The sequence below is a fragment of the Helobdella robusta genome (assembly GCF_000326865.2).
Source record: "Helobdella robusta unplaced genomic scaffold HELROscaffold_3, whole genome shotgun sequence".
NCBI lineage: Eukaryota > Metazoa > Annelida > Clitellata > Rhynchobdellida > Glossiphoniidae > Helobdella > Helobdella robusta.
In genome coordinates, this window is record NW_008704501.1 from 6,377,921 (window position 1) to 6,398,923 (window position 21,003).

Genomic DNA, 21,003 nt, shown 5'->3' on the forward strand with positions numbered 1-21,003 from the left:
TTTGTAAATCCAAAAAGTGAGAAAGAGAGAAAGAAAAGGAGAGAGAGAAAAAGAGAGGGAGAGAAAGAGACTTAACGAAAAACGACAGAACATTTTAATCAGCATCAACAACAACCACAACTACTACAATTACTACTACAACTATTCCTACTTATAAAACAAAGTCAACAGCAAAAACATCAGTAACTCCATCAGTCATCAACAACAACCCATAGCGAACCATAAAAATCATACTCAGCAACAACTAATACAACAATAACAACAACAACAACATTAACAACAACAACAACATCAACATAAGATGGAGGCCGACGACAGCCTCTCAACAACAACTCAACTAACAGCACTTAACGACAACACCATCCATCTTTCATTTTTTCCAACAACAACAACAACAACGCCGACAACAACAGCAGCAACAACAGCAGCAAATCCCAGAACAAAAGAAGAATCCTTCATAAATGGAGACTACTCATTCCCATGGCTGTACGTTTCTCCCTTAATTCTCATCTTCGGATGTATTGGCAACATACTCATCATCTGCGTCATGCGACGAAAAAAGTTAGCTGTTTTGTTAGTATTTTTTATTAAAAATTAAATAAATATTTTTCAACATTAAAAGGTTAAATTAATTTTAATTTAAATCAGTTTTTTACGTTGGTTTTTAGTGTCTTTTTTCGTATTTTTCTTTTTTTTCGATGTTTTTTTCATGAAGAAGTAGATAAACAAACTGCACCTAGAAGGATTTTAACTGTTCATCAACGTGCAAAAAAACAATTTGCGTTAATAAAAAAAAAATAAAAATAACAAAGAGCCATAAAAATCCAAATGACGAAAAACATATATAAATATAGCTATTGCTTTAACGCTCTGTGACTGACTGATTGATAAATGATGCAGTACTAGAAAAAATTGTTTACACAAAAGAAGAATGATAAAATGATACTGTTTTTGTTAGAAGGAAGTCGGGATTTTTGTTATGGAAAACTATTAGCAAACTTGAAAATTTTTGATTTTTTTCTCCGTATCGTTTTTTCCAACTCTGCGTAATTAACTCTTCCAATGTTCTTTTTTGCATATACAATCTATTTGTATGTAGTTCTTTCAAAATATATCTCTACTGTCGTCATCATCGTCGTCGTCGTCATCATCGTCGTCACAAACTTCGAAGTTGTTTAGCTTCGTCATGAATTATATCTGAAAAAGTTATTAAGAGGACAATATCTGTGTATTTAGTTGACACACTTAAAATTAATATTAGCTTATCTTCAATTTGATCGCTAAAGTAAGTATTATTTTCATTATTTAATAGTCATTATTCGCTACGAACAAGCCATTTCCGTTTTTATCACCAAAAGCTGGCAATATCATTTGACGTCATTATTACTTCATCGTTATATCACAATTTCATTATCGTCACATCACGTCATCCTCCTCCTCCTCATCATCATCATTATTTGTAATCTTCGTTATTCTACACTGCTCACCCTACAACATCCTAGCTGATAAAATATCCAAATACGTTTGCACTCGTAAATGGCTATGATTCTTTGATTTCTAAACCATATCCTGATCAGACTTCTTCTTTGTCATCATCGTCGTCATCATCATCATCATCATCATCATCAATATCTTTACCATCGTCATCGTCGTCATCATTATCCTACTCCTAATCATCACCCAACATTCCTCGTCATCATCGTTATCTTCTCACCTCATGTTTATCATTATCACCATCATCATTATATCATTACAATTATTATTTGTGTTGTTGTTGCTGGTATTATTTATTATTGACGTTATTAATGTTATTATTATTGATATTATTAACATTGTTCTTAATACCTAATTATAAATCCACTCCATCTCATCATCCAATCAGGATGAGGAACAGTACAACGGCCGTGTACCTAGTGGGCCTAGGGATCTTTGACACTCTTGCCCTGGTTTCCAGGGTTTTGCCGGAAGTCTTTATGCATCTTCGGATAGGCACTTTTGGCGAACTTAACAAGTGGGATTTTTGACATTTTAAAAACTGGTTTTAAAATTTAATTTGTATATATATATATATATATATATATATATGGTTAAATTGTGAGGGCACTATAACAAGATCTTCAAGAGAGGAAGAAAATTATGTCGTAGAGTCAAGTGAAAACTTGAGAAGAATTTTTTATTTCATATTTATCGAGAAGGTATTAGGCATTACAAAATTGTAAATGAATTACATGTATCGATCTATTATTCTGTCCATCTGCAACTATTCATCCAACTAAATAACTTTCAATCATTAATCCATTCGTTCGTTCGTTCGTTCGTTCGTTCATTCATTCATTTATTCATTCATTCATTTATTCTTTTATCCATTCATTTATACATCCACCATCTTACACTCTATCCATCCATCCATCCATCTATCTAATCTATCCAATCGTCCAGATGGACTTGTAAGTTTGAGAAATGCATATTCTACTGGTTCAGTGACGTAGCCATCTGGCTGATAGTCCTCTTCACAATCGATCGATTCATCGCCGTTTGCTTGCCTCTCTTCAAGAGAAAGGTTGCTTCAAGATGAGCTATTCAATTTATTTCTTTTTTGCTTTCTTCTAATTTATTTAAATTCATTCATAAATTAGTCGATGCTTCGAAAAGGTTGGCTGGCTAAGAAAGTTTCGTTAATTTGAAATGTTCAAATGATTTTTTACTTGAAAAAATATAACATAACCGATTTTTCTTTGCAGATTTGCTTGCCAAAAAGAGCCTTCTGCATGATAGTCATTGTGGCATTGTTGTTACTGGGGAAAAATATTCATATATTCTGGACGCGAGGTCCGATGTATGAGAGCAAAAATTTTACATTGCCGATAAACTCAACTGAACATTTGCTGATGACTGATGTATTGAAGAGCCACCTACATGCTGCTCAAACAACGTCCTCGTCTATCGAAACTACTGGAAATGTTTCCAACCATTCACCTAGAGAGATAGTACTGAATGAAACCGTCGTCACGGTGTCGGTGCTTAAAACAAACTGCGGTCGACTCGGATACTTCGAATCGAAGATACGTCCCAGGATAGCTTTGATAACAATATCCATCATTCCATTCTGCATCATATGCTTTTGCAACGTGGCGATAATATACAGCCTGGTGAAGATGAGTAGGAAGATGAAAGTGCACAAGCGGCAGAGTAACGTGTCGGTTTTTTCCAAAATTGCTGACATGTCCATCAGGATAGCCAAAGTCAAAGAAGAAAATGTCATGCAATGTCCAACTGATTCAGATAACGAAAGAATTTCTCTTGATGCTAAACAACTCGTTAAAGATGCCAGTAGATCGAGTCATTTGAATGAATCGACAAGCACAGCTTCCAGCCAGACCAACCACCTGGCAGCACCTCCTTCCAAGAACTCCTCCGGCATGACGCAGACGACACTCATGTGTCTCAGCACGTCCATAGCATTCCTCATCTGCGTATACCCCAGCATCATCCTCTCCAACATGAAGCACCTGATGGACACGCCTTCATCGAGGACACCGTACAGGCAGGCCAGAGCCTTCTTCTTCCAGATGAGTGTGCTGAACCATGCCATTAACTTCTTCCTCTACTGCCTCACCGGTCAACGCTTCAGAAGAGAGTTGGTCAAAATGTTGAACGAGTGGCTGGATTTAATCACGTGCAAGAAATGCAAAGCCCGCAGAAAGCAGAACCTGATGTCCAGCATGAGAAGCAGTAGGTCGACGTCAATCACCTTCACTAACAAGTTGACGAAGATCGTCGAGTTGCAAGATGAAGAGAGTGGCATGAATTACAGCTCAAGCCTTCCAAACGGCGACCCACTGAATAAAGGAAATTTATGAACATTCATGAAACATTCAACGACCAATTACGCTTAAACGTATATTGACATAAATTTATATTGTTTTGCAGAGTAGAGCATTAAAAATTGATCTGACCACCGCGTTTGACTGGCTGAAGATATAATTTTTAAGTCATTCTTTCAAGTATTAGCGATATATTTTATAATATTGTGCAAACAAACTCAAGTGAATATTGCTTAATGATTGTTCAGTTTGAATTACAACTTGATAAACACACTGGCTGCTTCAACTCACATACAGACACACACACGCAAACAGACAGGTACGTAGCGAAGCAAACACACACAAACAGCAAAAAACAGACCCAAGTACATCTAAATATGAAACTTGCAATTTAAACGGTGAACATTTTTTCCATCAAAACATTTCAAGCATTGGTGCACGGCAAACGATGTAGCCATGTTACGTTCTTAAGTTCTTCGCGTCATTTTCTTCCATATTTTACCCTTCTTATTTCATTTTTTATTTCAAGTGCTTTTAGAAACTGTTTTCATAAAAATTTTTCGTTATCGATATATTTTAATACGTATGTACATGTATATATATATATATATGTTGGTATATATATATATATATATATATATATGTATATATATATATATATGTATGCATGTTATTTTAATTTATAGTGTATAATTACGTACACGCTGACTTAACATATTGACACAACACAACATACAAATACACACATACACATACACACACACACACATACACTTAGACATACATATGGTACAAACATACAACCTGTACACCAGCACACATACACTCGAAGAAATGTATTACATGCCAACTAGTCGATATACTAATAGAAACAATCTTGTTCCAATTTTCAGCAAATCATTTATTGTTTACTGTTTACACTGTTACAGTATAAACACAATTTTGAAAGTCAGTCCTCAGTTTTGTATACGAATTGCGGTTCTATACACAAACCTATACAATCATAGAGTTATATTATACGTACATCTGTACACCTCAAAATACGACTGTGCATAGTTGTACACTAGATTGTGCACAATAATTGCGTTGCGTGTGAGTATCTCCGCCGGCTATAAAGTACACGCATCAATTATAAATAAGTACGTACGTACGTATTATTTGCGAGTGTGTGTTTAATAGTTTTATGGCGCAACCAATCAGTGTTGGAATCCATAGTTTTATTCAATTCGAGTGCTTCGTCACTTCATACGCCCTGTTTTTATCAATTTTATTCACAAGCGCTAATTTGGAGAGGTTTATTTGAAGTTAATAAGGCGTGACACGGTAGAAAAGGCAGTAAAACAAAGCTCATTAATCGTTTATTGGTATTACCAAATCAATAGACTTAAACAACTATTTAGAAATATTATCAAACTTAACTACGTATATGAAATTGACAATAGATAATAGCATTCAAAACGTATATAAAATGAATCCATCAAATATTTAACGGCAAAAAAGCATTAAAACACACGTATAATATTTTTATTGTAAAATATTCAAGTACGTATTTAGAAACTTCAACCGGATATATATATATATATATATATATATATATATATATATATATATACAAACAAACGAACGAACAACAACATACACAAACACAAATGTAACAAAACACATATCGGATACGAACGAACATAAAGCATTATCTAATCTAATCTAATATTAAGCTAGCTCTTAATTTTCATACAGAATCAACTTTTTAGTACCAGAGGAGTTATGCAAATGCACCATTCTATCAAGTGATGATACATTGTAGGTATAATGAATGTATCAAAAATGTTTACAAAAACAGGCACCAACTGTATTTCTGCGTAATTTGGAAACATTAAAAAAAGAAGAAGAAATAAGCCAACAGTTCATCAAACACCGTTCATAAACAGAAACCAAAATGTCAATCGACGTACCAATAAATGAATAGTGCACAGTAAATAAATAATTAAAATCAGAAACACAAAATAAACTAACCGTATAAACTCAACAATAATTCCATATAAGACGAACTTAAATTAACTAGACGGACAATAGAATAAGCGCGTTGTAAATATAATAAATATCTCTCAATAAATGATTAAAAGAAAGTTTTAAAATAAACTGATTAATTTACTTTATAAAAAATAAATAAAAAAGAAACGAGCATTTAATTCTCGAAACAAAATAAAACAGCTCAACTAAAGAAATTAATTAGATTTTGCTGGCAAGTTTGAATTTCACTTAAATAAATTATTAAATAAATGACAGGAGAAAATAAATAAATTACTATTCAATAAATTAAACAACAAAAGAAAGAAGTATCCATTCTTGCTCAATCAATCAATCAATCAATCAATCAATCAATCAATCAATCAATCAATCAATCAATCAATCAATCAATCAATCAATCAATCAATCAATCAATCAATCAATCAATCAATCAATCAATCAATCAATCAATCAATCAATCAATCAATCAATCAATCAATCAATCAATCAAATAAGTAATCAGTCAGTTAATCAATCAACTAATTAATTAATTAATCAAATAAGTAACCAATTAATTAATTAATTGATTAATTAATCAAATAAGTAATCAATCAATCAATTAATTTTAAGCAAGTAAAATAAAAAAGAAAAATACATACACTCAGTATACAAATTGTTAACAATATTAACAAGCCATCGTCATATCCTACCTAACATCATTACTCCACGACAGCCATCATCATCTTTACACCATCATCTTCATCATAGTTACAGCACTTAACCATGGTGCAAGAGTTGTAAAAACAATTTATTAACGCAGTCCTCATCATAGAACATTATCAACGAAACCAGTAACATAAATATTTATATACATACATACTATACCAGCCACATCGGATGACATTATACTACGATCACAACTCGCCACATTAAATTACGACACATCAACACCAATATGACATTCTACTATGATAATCTGGATAACTACAACAGATCACATCATAACATTTACTCACCACCACAACTTAACCAACCACCCAAGCAAGCGAGCAATCAAGAATGACAAACAAACGTCATCATTAATGAGGCCTGAATGGGATGCTGGCACTACTACTAGTACCACTGCTGCCGCTACAGCCGCTGCAGTTGGCGGTTTCATTATTAGCGAGGAGAGAAGGAGCTTGATTTCTGCCGGTCATATAATGTGACGATGACCTCTTCATGACGTTTGACAAGACGCGACTGCTGCTGCTGCTGGCGAAGTTCTGATGCTGGTGGCTGCCGTGCGGAAAGGTCAATGAGTTCACCAGAGATTTTATCTTTATGTGAGCGCGCTGTCAGTGTTTTTTAGGATAAGGGTTTATATAAAATTCGGGATGAAGAAACATTATTTTTTTGAAATTGTAGTTAATTTTTTTCCTGATAGTCACCTGAACAGACAGGAAGTCTCCAAATACTTCAACGGAGATACCTACAGAGGGGGAGGTGAAATTCAGGTGCTCATTCAACTTTCCGCTCATGTTCTTTTTCATATCCTTTCCGTCATTAACGTTGCTGCTGCTGCTGTTGTTAAAGTTCATTGCTTTGTTGTCAGTCTGTTGCTGCTGCTGCTGCTGGAGTTCTTGAAGATTATGCTTACGGATTCTGTCTTCATAATCTAGTTTCATCTGTTGTTAGGCACGTGATAAGTATTTTTATAAAAATCAAATGAATGACATCTTCATGAAAAAAAATGTTCCAGATAATTTACAGCGACAAAATCATTTTCATTTCCATCCCCGTCTTCATCAGCCCTGTGCAACTCAAAAGTCAACAAAATCGTCATCAAAAAATCAACGTAACCCCCGAAAACAACAGCATGATCAAAAACGACAGGCAATTCCAAGTCTCCATGACAAACAGCGGTTAATAAAACAAACAACCTGCTTGTAATCAACAGGCAGTCGAACGATGGCCCCACTGATTCTCTGAATCTCTCTTACGTTCTGCCCTCTCTTACCAATCAACCTACCGACAACTGCCCGAGGCACCTTCACAAATGTCTTCAAGTGCGCCTCTCCCATGCCTGCAAATCCCTCAAGCTTCATCTTCTCAAAAACCAAGAAACATCCCTGAATGATACGACGTTTTGAGGGTCGGATGAAAGATTAAGAAAAATAATTTATAACAAAAAAAGATACAAAAAATATGTAATCAACTGACCCTCCAGCATTCGCCAAGAGAGCCCTTTATGGTTACCACTCGATCAGAAGATGGCTGCAGGATATCTTCGCCAATCTTTGGCTCAACCTGGCATGTCAAATGAAGAATTGCAATGCGGTTGTGTTGAAAATGCATGTTTATAATTTGGCAAATACTAGCCAAATACGACGTTTTTTGTGTGTAGAAATTTAATATGAAATAAATATGCGGGGAGCCAACCAACCGAGATATAAGCCCCACATTCCCTCATCATTTGCTTGATGTTCGCCCCTCCAGTGCCAATCAAGGCCCCAACCGCGGCGTTAGGTATGCAGACTTGGCACATCTCAACTGGGGGCAACATGTAGCCCAGACCTCCATCTCCGAAACCATAGTGAGGCAGATTATTGCTGGACACGCCGCCAGTCGGGTAGAGAGCATTAGGAAGACTGGTGCCCATTGGCATCATCATCTGGTTCTGTTTGGTGAGAATTACAACATATCATATTTCATATCATATATCATATATCATATAATATATAATATCCTATCATATCATATCATATCATATGTCATGTCATGTCGTTACATATCATATTTTTACTCTGCTTTTACGAAATTTCACCACCACATCAAATATCATATCATCATTATCCTAATCACAAATCCATTACATCCTCTTAAGATCGTCCTCACAAAATATCCCTCCACCATTCAACAAAACGGACACATGAATGCAGCAGCCCAACAAGCCAACAACAGTGACCACTCACCACAACATTATTCCTGCCATGTTGCATGAGGGCATGTGGCATACCATGAAGAGATTTTGCTGTCAGTAGGGACATGTTCTGCGCGTGCAAAGTTAAAGCAAGTCAGGTAAATGGGATTTGCATTTAACAAATCATTCCAAAGTGTTGTAAAATTTTTTACATAACAAAATTTCAGAAAAGTTTAAATTATAGTTAGATAGATGGATATTTATGTTCATGAGAATTTAAACTAGTTCAAAATGTCCTGTGGGCATTATTAGTGATGTAAAAAAATTTCCAGTAAACACAAACAAACTAGACGCTAGATAGAAAGAAAATTAACAAAAGCCAAACCAACATTTGGCAAACCATTCATCTTGAGAGAATCATTTTCCATGCATTGGACCAGTTTTGATGAGAGGGCAGCCTCTGCAGCCGACACACCATCCACACTGCCACGAATTGAGATGATGCGATCGGGATACATTCCTGAGACATCCTGGATACTAGTTAAAGCGAGCATGAAGAATGAAAACTAAATAACACTGCATCATTCATCTGATTAGCAATTGCAATGTACAACAGCAAAGAACAATTGTAATGGTAAATAAAAAAAGTCCACCAATAAAAAGCAAAGGTAATAAAATAATAATTGTTTAAACTTGGTGACAACAATCTTTGTAGATGTGTCCTGTTTAATCTTCTTGATGCTTCTGCCCTCCTTGCCTATTAAGCGACCACAGTACTGATCATTTGCCAACATCTTCAGCACTATATCGCTGGCTCTGTGTTTATATATTAGCATGTGTATGTATGTGTGTGCATGCATGTGTGCAATGCGCATGCGTTTGCAGGTATGTATGTATGTGTGTGTATGTGTACATGTGTGTTTATGCATGTATATGTGTGTGTACATGCATGCATGCTTTTAATCTTGTGTATTTTTTATGTTTGTACAGATTGTGCTTAAGTTTCTAGCATGGGTGTGTTTACGTGTAATGTTCCTTTGTTTCTGTTCAAGTTTACAAATTGATTTCAAATGTATATACAAATGAAAAATCAAACAAACATGGATAGCCGAAACAAAGCCACAAGTAACTTTGATTTGTGAACTTAAAAATATTAAAAAAACTCAAATATTAGTAGAAAAAACTTTTCAAAGTTAAAACAAAACATAAGCAAAAATAAGTAAGCATAAAAAGACACACAGGGACACAGACAAATATATATATATATACAAACCAACAAACAAAGAAGCAAACCAACCAACCCTTTTGTCCCAAACATATTTTCCTGAACGAGAACCTTGAGAATCTCCTTACAAGCAGCTGTTCTGTTCTCTTGCTGACCATATATGGATATCATCTAAGAAATCAATTTAATTAAAACTAATTAATTAATTTATAACCAAAAACTAAATCAATTCAGCACCTTTTCAGTGTATCCAATGTTCTCCTTTCCATGTACATCAATCCTTTCATAATTAAATGATTTCTACATTTTACTGCCGCATAATAACAACTTTTGAGACATGTTTGAGACTTTTTTTTTCACAAGGAACCAAAATTTTATTAAATAAGTATCGAAATTTCCAACATTCTTTAAATACTGATAAAATATTAAAAGTACACACACACACACACACACTACAAAAACACACACACACAACACCACTATTATATTAGAAGCAGAATTAACCAGATAGTACAAAAGGTATATAGGAAGGTACACCAATTACTACCTAGCTTTGCATTTTGTGGTGATATTTTTGATGTTCAGTCCTTTCTTTCCAATGATGGCACCAACAAATTGTGTTGGGATCAAGACTCTGAACGATGATTTGTATACAATAAAACAATTTGTATGCAATAAAATAATTTGTATACAAAAAAATAATTTGTATACTATACAATTATACATACAATTAATATGTTTTGTATATGTATATTACTGAGGTTTTGCTTTAGTTAGGTTGTCATAAAGTTGAAAAAATAGAAAAAAAATGTATCAGCAATATAAAATTTAAAACTGAAAAGGAAGTTTCTTAGCCACTACAAGAACTTGAATCACAGTTAAAAAATAGTCACTAGCACTCAAAACATACGAATATTTCATTGAAATAATTTACAAATGGTACCAAAATATGAAATAAAAATATCTGAAGTCAGAAACCTAAGAGGCAAATTGTTGAACTTGGAATTGAAAGCAGTTGTGCTACTTTTGCTTTGAGTTTTACCTAACTTTACTGCACTGTTGTTGTTGACACTGGTTCCATTGTTCATACCAGCAAATTCAACCTACGTAAATATTATTAATATCATTGTTGGCTTTTAATTATGCAAAAACTATTGGATAGTTTCTGTTTTACAGATAAATTACTATATACAATTTATATTACAAAGTGTACATAAATTAATTAAAATAAATGCAAATAAAATACATGGAGTGAAGATCCTCTGAACGTAAAATTTTGTAAGCCTTCATAAGCTCTGAAACAGAATTTAAAAATGGCTAGAAATGAGGATATTTCATGAAAAATAAGAAAGAATTTTTGAACAATACTTTAAAGCTGCAGAATGAGACTCAAATGTTACTTCCAAGCACTGTAAACTTGAATTGTTTGCTGTAGTAGGAATTTTCAAAATTATCCTGTCAGTTCTATAAGAATATTTAACTGAAAATTCTTGATAAAGGAGACATTAATATTCGAAAATTAAAGGAAAATTTCAAAACAGTACCTAATTTTTTCAAGGCGTATGACTTGACGTTGCCATAGTTGTTAATGAGGGACTGAGCGTCATCCTTTGTAATGTTAGTCGGCAAATTTTTTACAACTATTTTATTGCTATTTCTGTAAGAGAAATTAAAAGTTTTACGAAAGACTTTTAGCGTACAATTAATTTTAATTGAGTTCTAACTTCATTTTTGAAGGAATAGTGGAGGGGAGAGGTTGTTCAACACCCATTAGCATTCTATTTTAATTTTAAATAAACTTTAAAATATCTTTTTAAAAGTTTTAGCCCAGACGAGTGCAAAGTTTTAAAGTAAATTAAACTTTGCAAATATTTTTGAACCGGAAAATTAGTGAAATGAAGAAATTTCGAGCAGAAAAACAGAATTTTTCTTGAATAAGTTTAAGTCACCCGCCGTCGTTTTTAACCGGTGTTCTGCCCATTTAAAAAGACTATGAAATGTCGTTTAATAAAATATAAAGCGCATAATATTCACCCAAAATTTGGCCATGTAATAAGTGAAATTTTCAATAAAATAATGATGATAGACCACAAGCATGAAATAGATTGCGATTATTACATGAAACATAGTTTTCTAGATAGTTTATTTTAATACCAGCGTATTAATCGGTTTTTGCATTTGTGTTTCTCAGTATTTTGCTTGTAAATGTCGTCATTACTTGTTTATCGTAAAGAAAACTTAGATGTAAGCAACTTTTTTTTACAAAATTGAATATTTGAGTTAAAATATGTTAAATAATCCGAGAATTTACAACTGCAATAGGTTGATCGGTGAGTGACAGTCAGATAGACGGTGAACGAGAACCATGGCATATGAAATGTATTCAAATACATCTTCCAGACGAAACACAACTGTCTACTTCAATCACTTGTTAGATTTAAAATATCACTTTAAATTTAATAAATCTTCAATAATTTGACAACATGACTAAATATATTAATCGAAATATATATTTATTAAAACAATATTTGGAAATAAAAAATGAAATAAAATAACTTAGATAACAGAACGCTGCTTCAGATTAATTATTCATGAGTTGTCCATTTTTAACGTTTCGTCACTTTTTCATTTTCTAGTTCGTTCACTTCGCATTTGTCAATTTTTGACTTTAAAAATACGAAAAATGAGTTCTTCTATCAAGAATTTTATGGAAAGTTTTCGATTTGGGCATTTGTAAGTTTTGGGAATGTCATTTTTTTTATTCTTGTATCTTTTTACGGGTTTCTTCTAAATTTACGTATGTGTCAGTTTTTTTTAGTTTTGCTTGGGTTTTTTTTATTATGTGATTTCTTTTCAATTCGCCATTTTTTTAATGTTCGTTTCGTCAAGTCATGTTATCAGTTGATGTTGTTGTCGTATGTCACATTAGTGTAATGTCAACTGAGGTTTCGTTAGTTTACTGCTCTGAAAATTTCCATCTTTGTAATTTTATTTGTTAGTAGTTAGTTGAGTATTAATTATGTGTGACATGTTACAGTTACACAACAAGCAAGATATTGTTTTTTATTATTATTCATCATCACATGATGAAAGGAATTATTATATTAATTATGTTATAATTTGTAACAATGCTAAAAGCTAAACAATCTCATTAAATATCAAAATTCAATTCATAATATTCTGTTAATTTACTTACAATACCATCATTTATCCCACTCTAGAGAGAAGCCTGTGAAAGACCATCTGAAAAATGTTTACGGGGCCATGGGGATCTGTTTGTTTGTCTGTGCTTTTGGGGCCTATGTGCACATGTTTACTGACCTATGGGGGGTTAGCATATTGTTAACCATTTTTGTTACTTCTTGTTTCAACTAGATATTTTGAGTCTTGTTCTTACAAAGATGTAGTTTTTCTTTTTAGGCTGGGTTCATCACCAGTCTGGCGACATTGGGATTGCTGTTAGGCCTGATCTCGATGCCTCCAACAGAAAGCAATATGACAACCCGCTTTGCCATGTTAAACGGTATTGCTTTTCTTTCAGGTGTCAGTCTTGGACCTCTCCTCGAGATGGTTGTCAAACTGAATCCACAGTAATTTTGAAAATATTTTTTTGGTTTTCAATAGCTTTAAACTTGAATATGAGTAAATTTTGTAGATGTATATAAATATATTGATGTGTTTTTAAGAACATGGTCATACTATGCTTCTGTTTATAATAATATAACATCTCCCATTTATTTCATTCTTATTATATTTTAAAATTATTTCAGCACTAGAGCGCTTTATAAAAATTAATTTTTATTTCAAAAATGTTAGGATCATAACGACAGCATTCATGGGCACCTCCCTTGTGTTTATCTGTTTCTCTATCAGTGCACTAATCTGCAATGACAGAAGATACCTGGCTCTTGCTGGTATGTTCACCTGTACACATACATACATACCTATACACATACAAACATACATGCTTATGTTTATACAAGGTAGATTTTGCCACACGCAATCAGCCATACACATTTGAATACACTTTTAAAAACAATCATTTGTATGTATGCCAAATGTATATACATCAGAATGTACTGTCATTTAATTTAGTTAATTTTAGCAAATGAGCTTAAATAATGTCAGTTGATTTACAATGATTACAATGAATCTGATAAGGTACTTAACTTTTTGTAGATTAACATTAATTCACATTGTTATCATCTCAACAATTTCTCATCTTAAAGTATGTTAATAATATTGATGATTAAGTTTATTTAGAAAGAAAAAATTGCTAAAAAATGATGAATTGAAAGCTAGAAAAAAGTTGCATTACGCAATACAATTTTATTGTTACAAATTTTTAATGCTATTAGAAGCATACAGTGTATAGTTTTTATTTGATTTCATTTGCATACATGTATGTATTCTTTATATTTTTTTTATAGGAACACTGATGTCTGGTCTGACTGTTATTGTGCTGCTAGGGCTGCTAAACATATTCATTGGATCAGAACTCATTTTCAGGGTTCATTTGTTACTTCATGTGTACTTTTTCTTTACTTTATGTGTACTTTTTCTGTACTTTGTCAGTTTGTGTGTGTGCGCGTGCGCGTGCGTGTGTGCGTGTGTGAGGTTCAATATTTTGCAGATGTTATAAGATAAACAAAGTTCATTGATCACTGCAAATCAAATTTTTTTCAGTAAAATTGCAGAAGCTGTTACAATATGAATTTTTAAATATTGAAGTTGTGAAATTAATGAAAGAATAATGAATTTTGGAGTATTTTAATCAAAGTTTCATTTTGTTGTCAGAAAGATATTATAGACACCAATGTAATTTATGTTTGTTTCTTTCTATTCATATTAAGCAATTATTACGGTGACTGAATGCCACCTATCGCATGCATCGTACGCGTGTGTGATGCATTGATTCACGTGAATTCACACGCATTTTACGTATGTGTGACGCATTGATTCACATGTGTGATATGACCTCTGAAAAATGCTAGGGAGAGAATTATAAAAAAAATGTTCATCCCTTACAGATTGAAATCTACTTGGGGCTAGCAATAATGTGTGGATTCGTGCTGTTTGACACTCAGATGATCGTTGAGAAGTGCAGACAGGGAGATTTTGATTATGTTCAGTTAGTTTTTTTTTCAGTTTTTTCTTCGTTTTTCTGGTTTCTGTTTTCAAGTTTTTAGTTTATTACTAATATTGTTATGCTTAGAAAGTTGTTTCATAATGCATTACCACATCCGAGTTACAATTAACTCGTCACATCACGTCACCATAATTTGACCGCTGCAGTCACTGCCTTGACTTGTTCCTGGACTTTGTGAACATCTTCCGTTACCTGTTGATCATTCTGTCAAACAAGGAGGCCAACAACAACAGGAGACGTCGCAGAAGTGATGACTGAACGATCAGATGATGAGGGGATGGTGGTGAAGAAGTGATGGTGCCAACCGAAGGAATGAAGAAAATGAATGAGTTGAATGAATGAATGAACTGATTGATTGATTGAATAAATGGATGATAGATTGAATGGACAAACCAATGTTTATTTTTATGATTCGAAAACATTGTTCGAATGTTGACTACGTTGTGTATAACGATAAATAACGTTACATGTTTCTTGTGGAAAGAGTTTTCATGCATGTATAATTATAATATCACACAAGTTAACAACTCCCAAACAATCTTTTTTTATCAATTGGAAATAATTTTAATTTGTTTCTCTTTATTAATTTTTTCTTGATTTTATGTTCAATATAACCTGCTTTTTGATTAAATCTCATTAACAAACCAATTAAAAGGTAAAGGTATTCGTTATTCATGATACTCATTGATACCATGGATATATCCATGATTGATACGTACCTATTTAAATAACATTTCAATTGTAATACGAGTGAGAAAACGCAAGCTATTAATTCGTCAAATAAACCATAAAAAGAACACGTGTACATATTGAATAACACTGGGGAACACTCGATACCGTCATGCGTTTATGTTAAAATATATCGCGCGTCGAATGAAATGTCGAATTAAATGTTTCACACGATGTATTTTTCAACTACTAATTCTTTTCCGCTATGAAGTGTTTGGCACACAGGCAAGCAATAACGCATACAGATCACTATAACATATATATTAACATAGTTGTTCTATTTAACTTTTATATTTTATTGGTGGCTTGTATGTAACGGTGACGTGTCTGAAGGCTGTAAGAACCAAATGTAGATGTTCCATTAACTATATTATTTTATCCGTAAAACTGTTTAGTTTCCAAAAGAATTGAAAACTGAAAGCGAAGTTAACACCAGTCTGAATTGTGCGTACGGGTATTAAGTTTCATAATGATAATTGGTTTTTTATATATATATTAAATATATATGTATATATACACACTTTCATAAGCTCCAAATTTATACGTCCGTGTTTATATTATACATGTATATTATGCGTTCAATCAGTTAAGCTTTAAATTCATCAAACGACAATAAAGGATTCAAAGCCCCCAATGCACACAAAGATCTTGTAATCTGTAAGAGGTAATTTTATGAAAAGTGGCTCTTGGAGAATCAATAATTAGAAATTACGTTATAAAAATAATTTCATTTTCAATCAAATTACAAAATTATATATATATATATATATATATCGAATAACGACAAAACAATGAATAAAATAGATACCAGTAAATTCATCATTCGGACAACTGACCGCTTGACCAACGTAATTTTATAGACATGCAGAGAGAGAGAGAGAGAGAGAGAGAGAGAGAGAGAGAGAGAGAGAGAGAGAGAATGAAAGATAAGAGGAGAGAAGAGATACAAAAGTTACCTTTAACATAACTATCAATCATCTCAGTAATCATCCCCTCTAGAAATGACTTCTTTACAAGTGGGCCTCAAAAGGATGGTGTGCTCAAACTGGGCCGTATAACAACCCTTGATGTCACACAGTGGAGGGTAGGGGTCCACTATTCCAAGGTCACACAGATTCTTGAGGGCCATGAGGTACTTTGACTGGTCCAACCTATCTAGCCATCTACGACAGAATGCCAGAGTACTAAAATTTCGATCAATTACCCCAAGCAATTGCTTAGACCTGTATCATGTGACAAATTATTATTATAGCCATATATTTTTTATGAACTTTTTCCCAAAATATAACAAAAGTTTTATTTTTATGCAGCCAAACTAAATATGATCAAACTACGAAATCAAATGAAACTACAAAAATAACTAACTTAGCCATACGGATGGGTACATGACCGATGTCAAAATTCTTCATGTAGTGAGAGGTCTCCATGTCATCGTGCACCACGCCTCTCCCCGTACTACCAAAAGTCTCAATTGCAAAAAACTCGCCCTCCTCCATGCGGGTTGTTTCACCTCCTTTCACAATGGGTACAGTTTTGCCCCCGTGAACTCTGTAGATGCCGACTGAGTGGCCATTCAGGTTGCGGATACTTTTGATTGGGAAGACCTTGCCATCCAGCTCCAACTGTTGATGCAGTTTGTATAAGATAAAATGTCTCCTTGTCGTTACCATTAAAAATCATTCTAGAATCAATCATTTTCACAGAATATAAATTAAAAGCTACCCAAACCAAATTACAAAAATGCACAAACCAGAGACAAAAATATTTGGATAGAGAAAGAAAATGGAATTTCACAAAAATAAATCACCACCACCAACTTCATAAGATTCCATTGTTTCTTGGATGGCCTCTCCGACATCACACAGTCGAGCATCAATTCCTGATTCCCTAATTCCTGTGTTCGTGGCTGCCTCTACTGCTTTCAACAGGTTATCGAATCTATAAAGAAGAAACTCAATTTGATGAACTTGACTGCATTACAGGTTAAAAATTGGAAAAACATAAGCCAACATTCTTGTGACAAAATACAAAAAACTAATCTGACAATTACAACGATTATAATGACTGAAAGATGAGGGGGGTATACACAAGAAGAAACATTGATTAGACATTGCTTCAAATAAGAAGTTACAACGATAAGACCATGGTTATTATATCATTATTATTCAAACAATCACAATTGAGTGCAACAAAGGATACAAATAGGATTTACACAAAAAACCTTCTGAACAAAAAAATGTATAGCTACTTTGGATTGCAAGCCACAGTGAAAGCACAATCCACAATCCTGCCACGTATGTGGGTACCAAAATCAACCTTCATGACGTCATCATAGGAAAGCACGGTGTCATCACCATTGTTTGGGGTGTAGTGGGCAGCGCAGTGGTTCAGGGACACACCGGTTGGAAATGCCAGGCCTGCTTCTAAACCATTCTCTTCTGCAATGTAATTAATTACACTTTTTAAATAAGAAATTACTCCAAACAAGTCATTGTAAAACAAGACTAGGTGCTTTAAACAAGCCACATTAAAAATAGACAATGATAATGTAATATACTAAGAAACTTACTAATCAACTTTCTTGCAGTATTCTCGAGAGTTTCACAAAGGTCAATCAACTTGACCCCAGGTCTGATGATGTGATCTCTGACATACTTTCTTGTCTGCCTGTGCACTTCTGCAGCTATCCTTATCTCTTTATACATGTCCTCGTGTACTCTCTCCCTGCTACGTGCCTCCTCAGACGTGTACCTTTGAGTGATCAGATGTTTGAAATTTATTTTTTCAGAATTTTAAAAGTTTAACAGGAAAAATTACAAACTATATTCAATATTGTTCTTGCAAACAAGTCATTTGCACCAACCTATCTTTAGCCATTGAGTCGTCTGCTGGCAATTTGTAGGCTAATATTTCTCCTTCAGGACCACCATTAGGAAAGAGGTCTGCAATCGGAATTGTTGGAGGTACAGTTTGCACTCTGGTAGCTACTTTGTTGGCCGCACCTCCAGCTTTTTTCTTTCTGTTTTTCTTTTTCTTAGTTGTTGTGCTGGTTTCTGTTGTGGCAGTTTCAGCAACTTCATCTTCTTCCTGATCATCACAACCACCATTTTCGACAGCTGGATCAAGCAGTTTTATTTCACCATCTTTTTTTGCCCTAGTCTTTTCGCAAGTTTCATTTATGACAGTTAAATTTCCATCACCATTTGCATTTGCCATTACTTGTCCATCCCTAGTTAATGAAAAATTAAATCAAAAAAGTTTAATCAAAAATAAAATTATAATCACACACATCACTATATTAGACATTAGATTAGCATTAGATTAGATAAAATTAGAGATTGATTATTAAATGAATTTGCTACATTGTTTATAAATAATTTATATGCTTTTTTGTTTTACAACTTTTATAATTTAAATAAAAATAATCAAAATGAAATTGAGTCAGCAAAGTAATGTTATAAAAATATCATTAACTATTAACGTAATTAGAAACTATTTATTATAAACTTTTTTAATTTCGATAAAAATGACAAAATTTTGAAGCATGCAAAAGAGCAAGCAAGCAAGGGAAAAGGGAATAAAATGGCATCGCAAAAGAAAAAAATTTACAAATTATCTTTCTTCTTCTTCTTTTTTTTCTTCTTTTTGCTTTGTTGAGTTGCCTGTGTTGCATTATCTTCCACCAAATCTTCCTCCTCCAACTCGTTCACGTCGGCCATTGCTGAAACGGTCGAGTCTAAAAAAAGAGAATCGTTTTTCGATAAAATCGCTAAAAGTAAACTAAATATAATAAAAAACTTTAAGCGCTGTACTTTTATAAAATCAATTACGCAGTCATGATCTCTATATAACCTATCCACCCCAGCATGGAATATAGTTTCGCACGAATTTCCTAATTCCATAGATATTTTTTATCTATGCTTAATTTTAATTAAAGTTGTTTTAGTTAATAATTTTGCCATTTTTATCGCGATGCAACTTGTAACGCGGCGAATGCGATGCGGTTTTGCCAATATATTGATAAAAGCACGCTTGTCTTCGAAGCCGGTAACTTAGTGATGAATCATTAATATTAGAACATGAATCATGGCGATAACTTGTTAAACGATTACTTTCAAAATTTATTTTTTCTAAACTTAATTTAAATGTTCCAGGTTTGTGCGGACATATGACAAATGTAAAATTAAAAAAAATAAAGATTTTTAAAGATCTAAAAGAAAATGATCTAAATGTAAAAGAACTTGATTTGTGATGTAAAAAAAACATGCGTCGGCATATGTTGGTCAGGCTACAACTCGCTGGCTATTCACGGGTGCGATCCCACTACTGGCCGACACGGGGACTTTTGCCTGCTGTGTTTCCACCCTGGGCCGGTTCGTCCCTCCTTAGACAACCTGGCAACTCGGAGCTCCCTCCGGGCCGCCATATTGATGCCGGACTTAGTGCGGACACCCGATCGACATAGATCAACGGGCCGCAGAACCCCCGACCTCAAAACCTCCAACACGCTAAGCCTCCAATAGCTGGATTACAGGAGCACGCTACAACTCCCAGCAATATAATGCCGTTTAAAACTTCATACCCATCAAAAAGTAATTTTAATATGTTCGTGTTCTCCTTCAAACTACATCAATTTATTTGGAGATATTAAATTTATTTTATGCGTAATTTCTAGAATTTTTACAATTCATTTCCACTTCAAACTGACGAAAATGTTAACATTGAATAAACTTTAAAAGCATTCAATAGGTGCGCGCCAAGATTTGCATTCCAAGGTCTGCCGTTTAAAATCTATCGCATAACGCCTGCCAACTGCCTCCTCATATTTCAACAACGCCACTTTTTTGTAGTTTAAACTCCATAATTGAATTAATGGCTCTTTAATTTAGCTGGTATAAATGTAAGCAAAATTGAAGCAATTATATAATTGTATTATATTCGATTGGTGTAAGACCATGTTTTATAAATAGCCAATCTGGTTCTCCGCAAGCTAATGCTAAAGTGCGTAAACTTAGGTAAATATATTATGTCGGACATAGATAAAGATGCAATATAGATACATAGAGATACACTATAGATACATATAGTGATACAGATACAATAGATACATATAGAAATAAACACCTTCGAATGATAGTAATACAGATACAATAGAGATACATACAGA

At 33.6% G+C, this 21,003-nt stretch overlaps 4 protein-coding genes across 4 annotated transcripts; 2 read left to right on the top strand and 2 right to left on the bottom strand.

The window, feature by feature from the left end:
* Positions 1–301: 301 nt before the first annotated feature.
* On the top strand, positions 302–4,041 carry HELRODRAFT_188682 (hypothetical protein; the record flags this gene model as incomplete). The annotated part of the gene is made up of 4 exons (XM_009021542.1): positions 302–561; positions 1,883–2,011; positions 2,482–2,560; positions 2,742–4,041. The coding sequence occupies 4 exons, from the start codon at positions 302–304 to the stop codon at positions 3,858–3,860; spliced, it is 1,587 nt and encodes a 528-aa protein (XP_009019790.1). The 3' UTR covers positions 3,861–4,041.
* A 4,213-nt stretch (positions 4,042–8,254) lies between these two features.
* Positions 8,255–11,915, bottom strand: HELRODRAFT_188683 (hypothetical protein; the record flags this gene model as incomplete). The annotated part of the gene is made up of 12 exons (XM_009021543.1): positions 11,683–11,915; positions 11,503–11,615; positions 11,327–11,387; positions 11,205–11,253; positions 10,937–11,061; positions 10,506–10,592; positions 10,196–10,238; positions 10,035–10,129; positions 9,427–9,549; positions 9,123–9,270; positions 8,786–8,863; positions 8,255–8,490 (listed from the first exon to the last, which is right to left on the bottom strand). Coding segments are annotated over exons 1-12 (1,209 nt in total), but the record flags the coding sequence as incomplete, so codon positions are not given.
* Positions 11,916–12,569: 654 nt separating this feature from the next.
* Positions 12,570–15,837, top strand: HELRODRAFT_184986 (hypothetical protein). Its single transcript, XM_009021544.1, has 7 exons — positions 12,570–12,691; positions 13,180–13,288; positions 13,379–13,548; positions 13,775–13,872; positions 14,389–14,468; positions 14,989–15,089; positions 15,254–15,837. Exons 1-7 carry the CDS (start codon positions 12,642–12,644, stop codon positions 15,363–15,365), a joined length of 720 nt encoding a protein of 239 aa, XP_009019792.1. The 5' UTR covers positions 12,570–12,641; the 3' UTR covers positions 15,366–15,837.
* A 978-nt stretch (positions 15,838–16,815) lies between these two features.
* HELRODRAFT_65192 (hypothetical protein) lies at positions 16,816–19,052 on the bottom strand (the record flags this gene model as incomplete). The annotated part of the gene is made up of 6 exons (XM_009021545.1): positions 16,816–17,059; positions 17,202–17,458; positions 17,654–17,774; positions 18,085–18,274; positions 18,406–18,587; positions 18,700–19,052. The coding sequence occupies 6 exons, from the start codon at positions 19,050–19,052 to the stop codon at positions 16,816–16,818; spliced, it is 1,347 nt and encodes a 448-aa protein (XP_009019793.1).
* Between the last annotated feature and the right edge of the window lie 1,951 nt (positions 19,053–21,003).

Coding starts and splice junctions, on each gene's coding strand:
- HELRODRAFT_184986 (XM_009021544.1), top strand. CDS start 12,642: ATGAGTTCTTCTATCAAGAATTTTATGGAAAGTTTTCGATTTGGGCAT. Junction 14,469..14,988: donor GATCAGAACTCATTTTCAGG/GTTCATTTGTTA, acceptor CATCCCTTACAG/ATTGAAATCTACTTGGGGCT. Junction 15,090..15,253: donor GGAGATTTTGATTATGTTCA/GTTAGTTTTTTT, acceptor TGACCGCTGCAG/TCACTGCCTTGACTTGTTCC.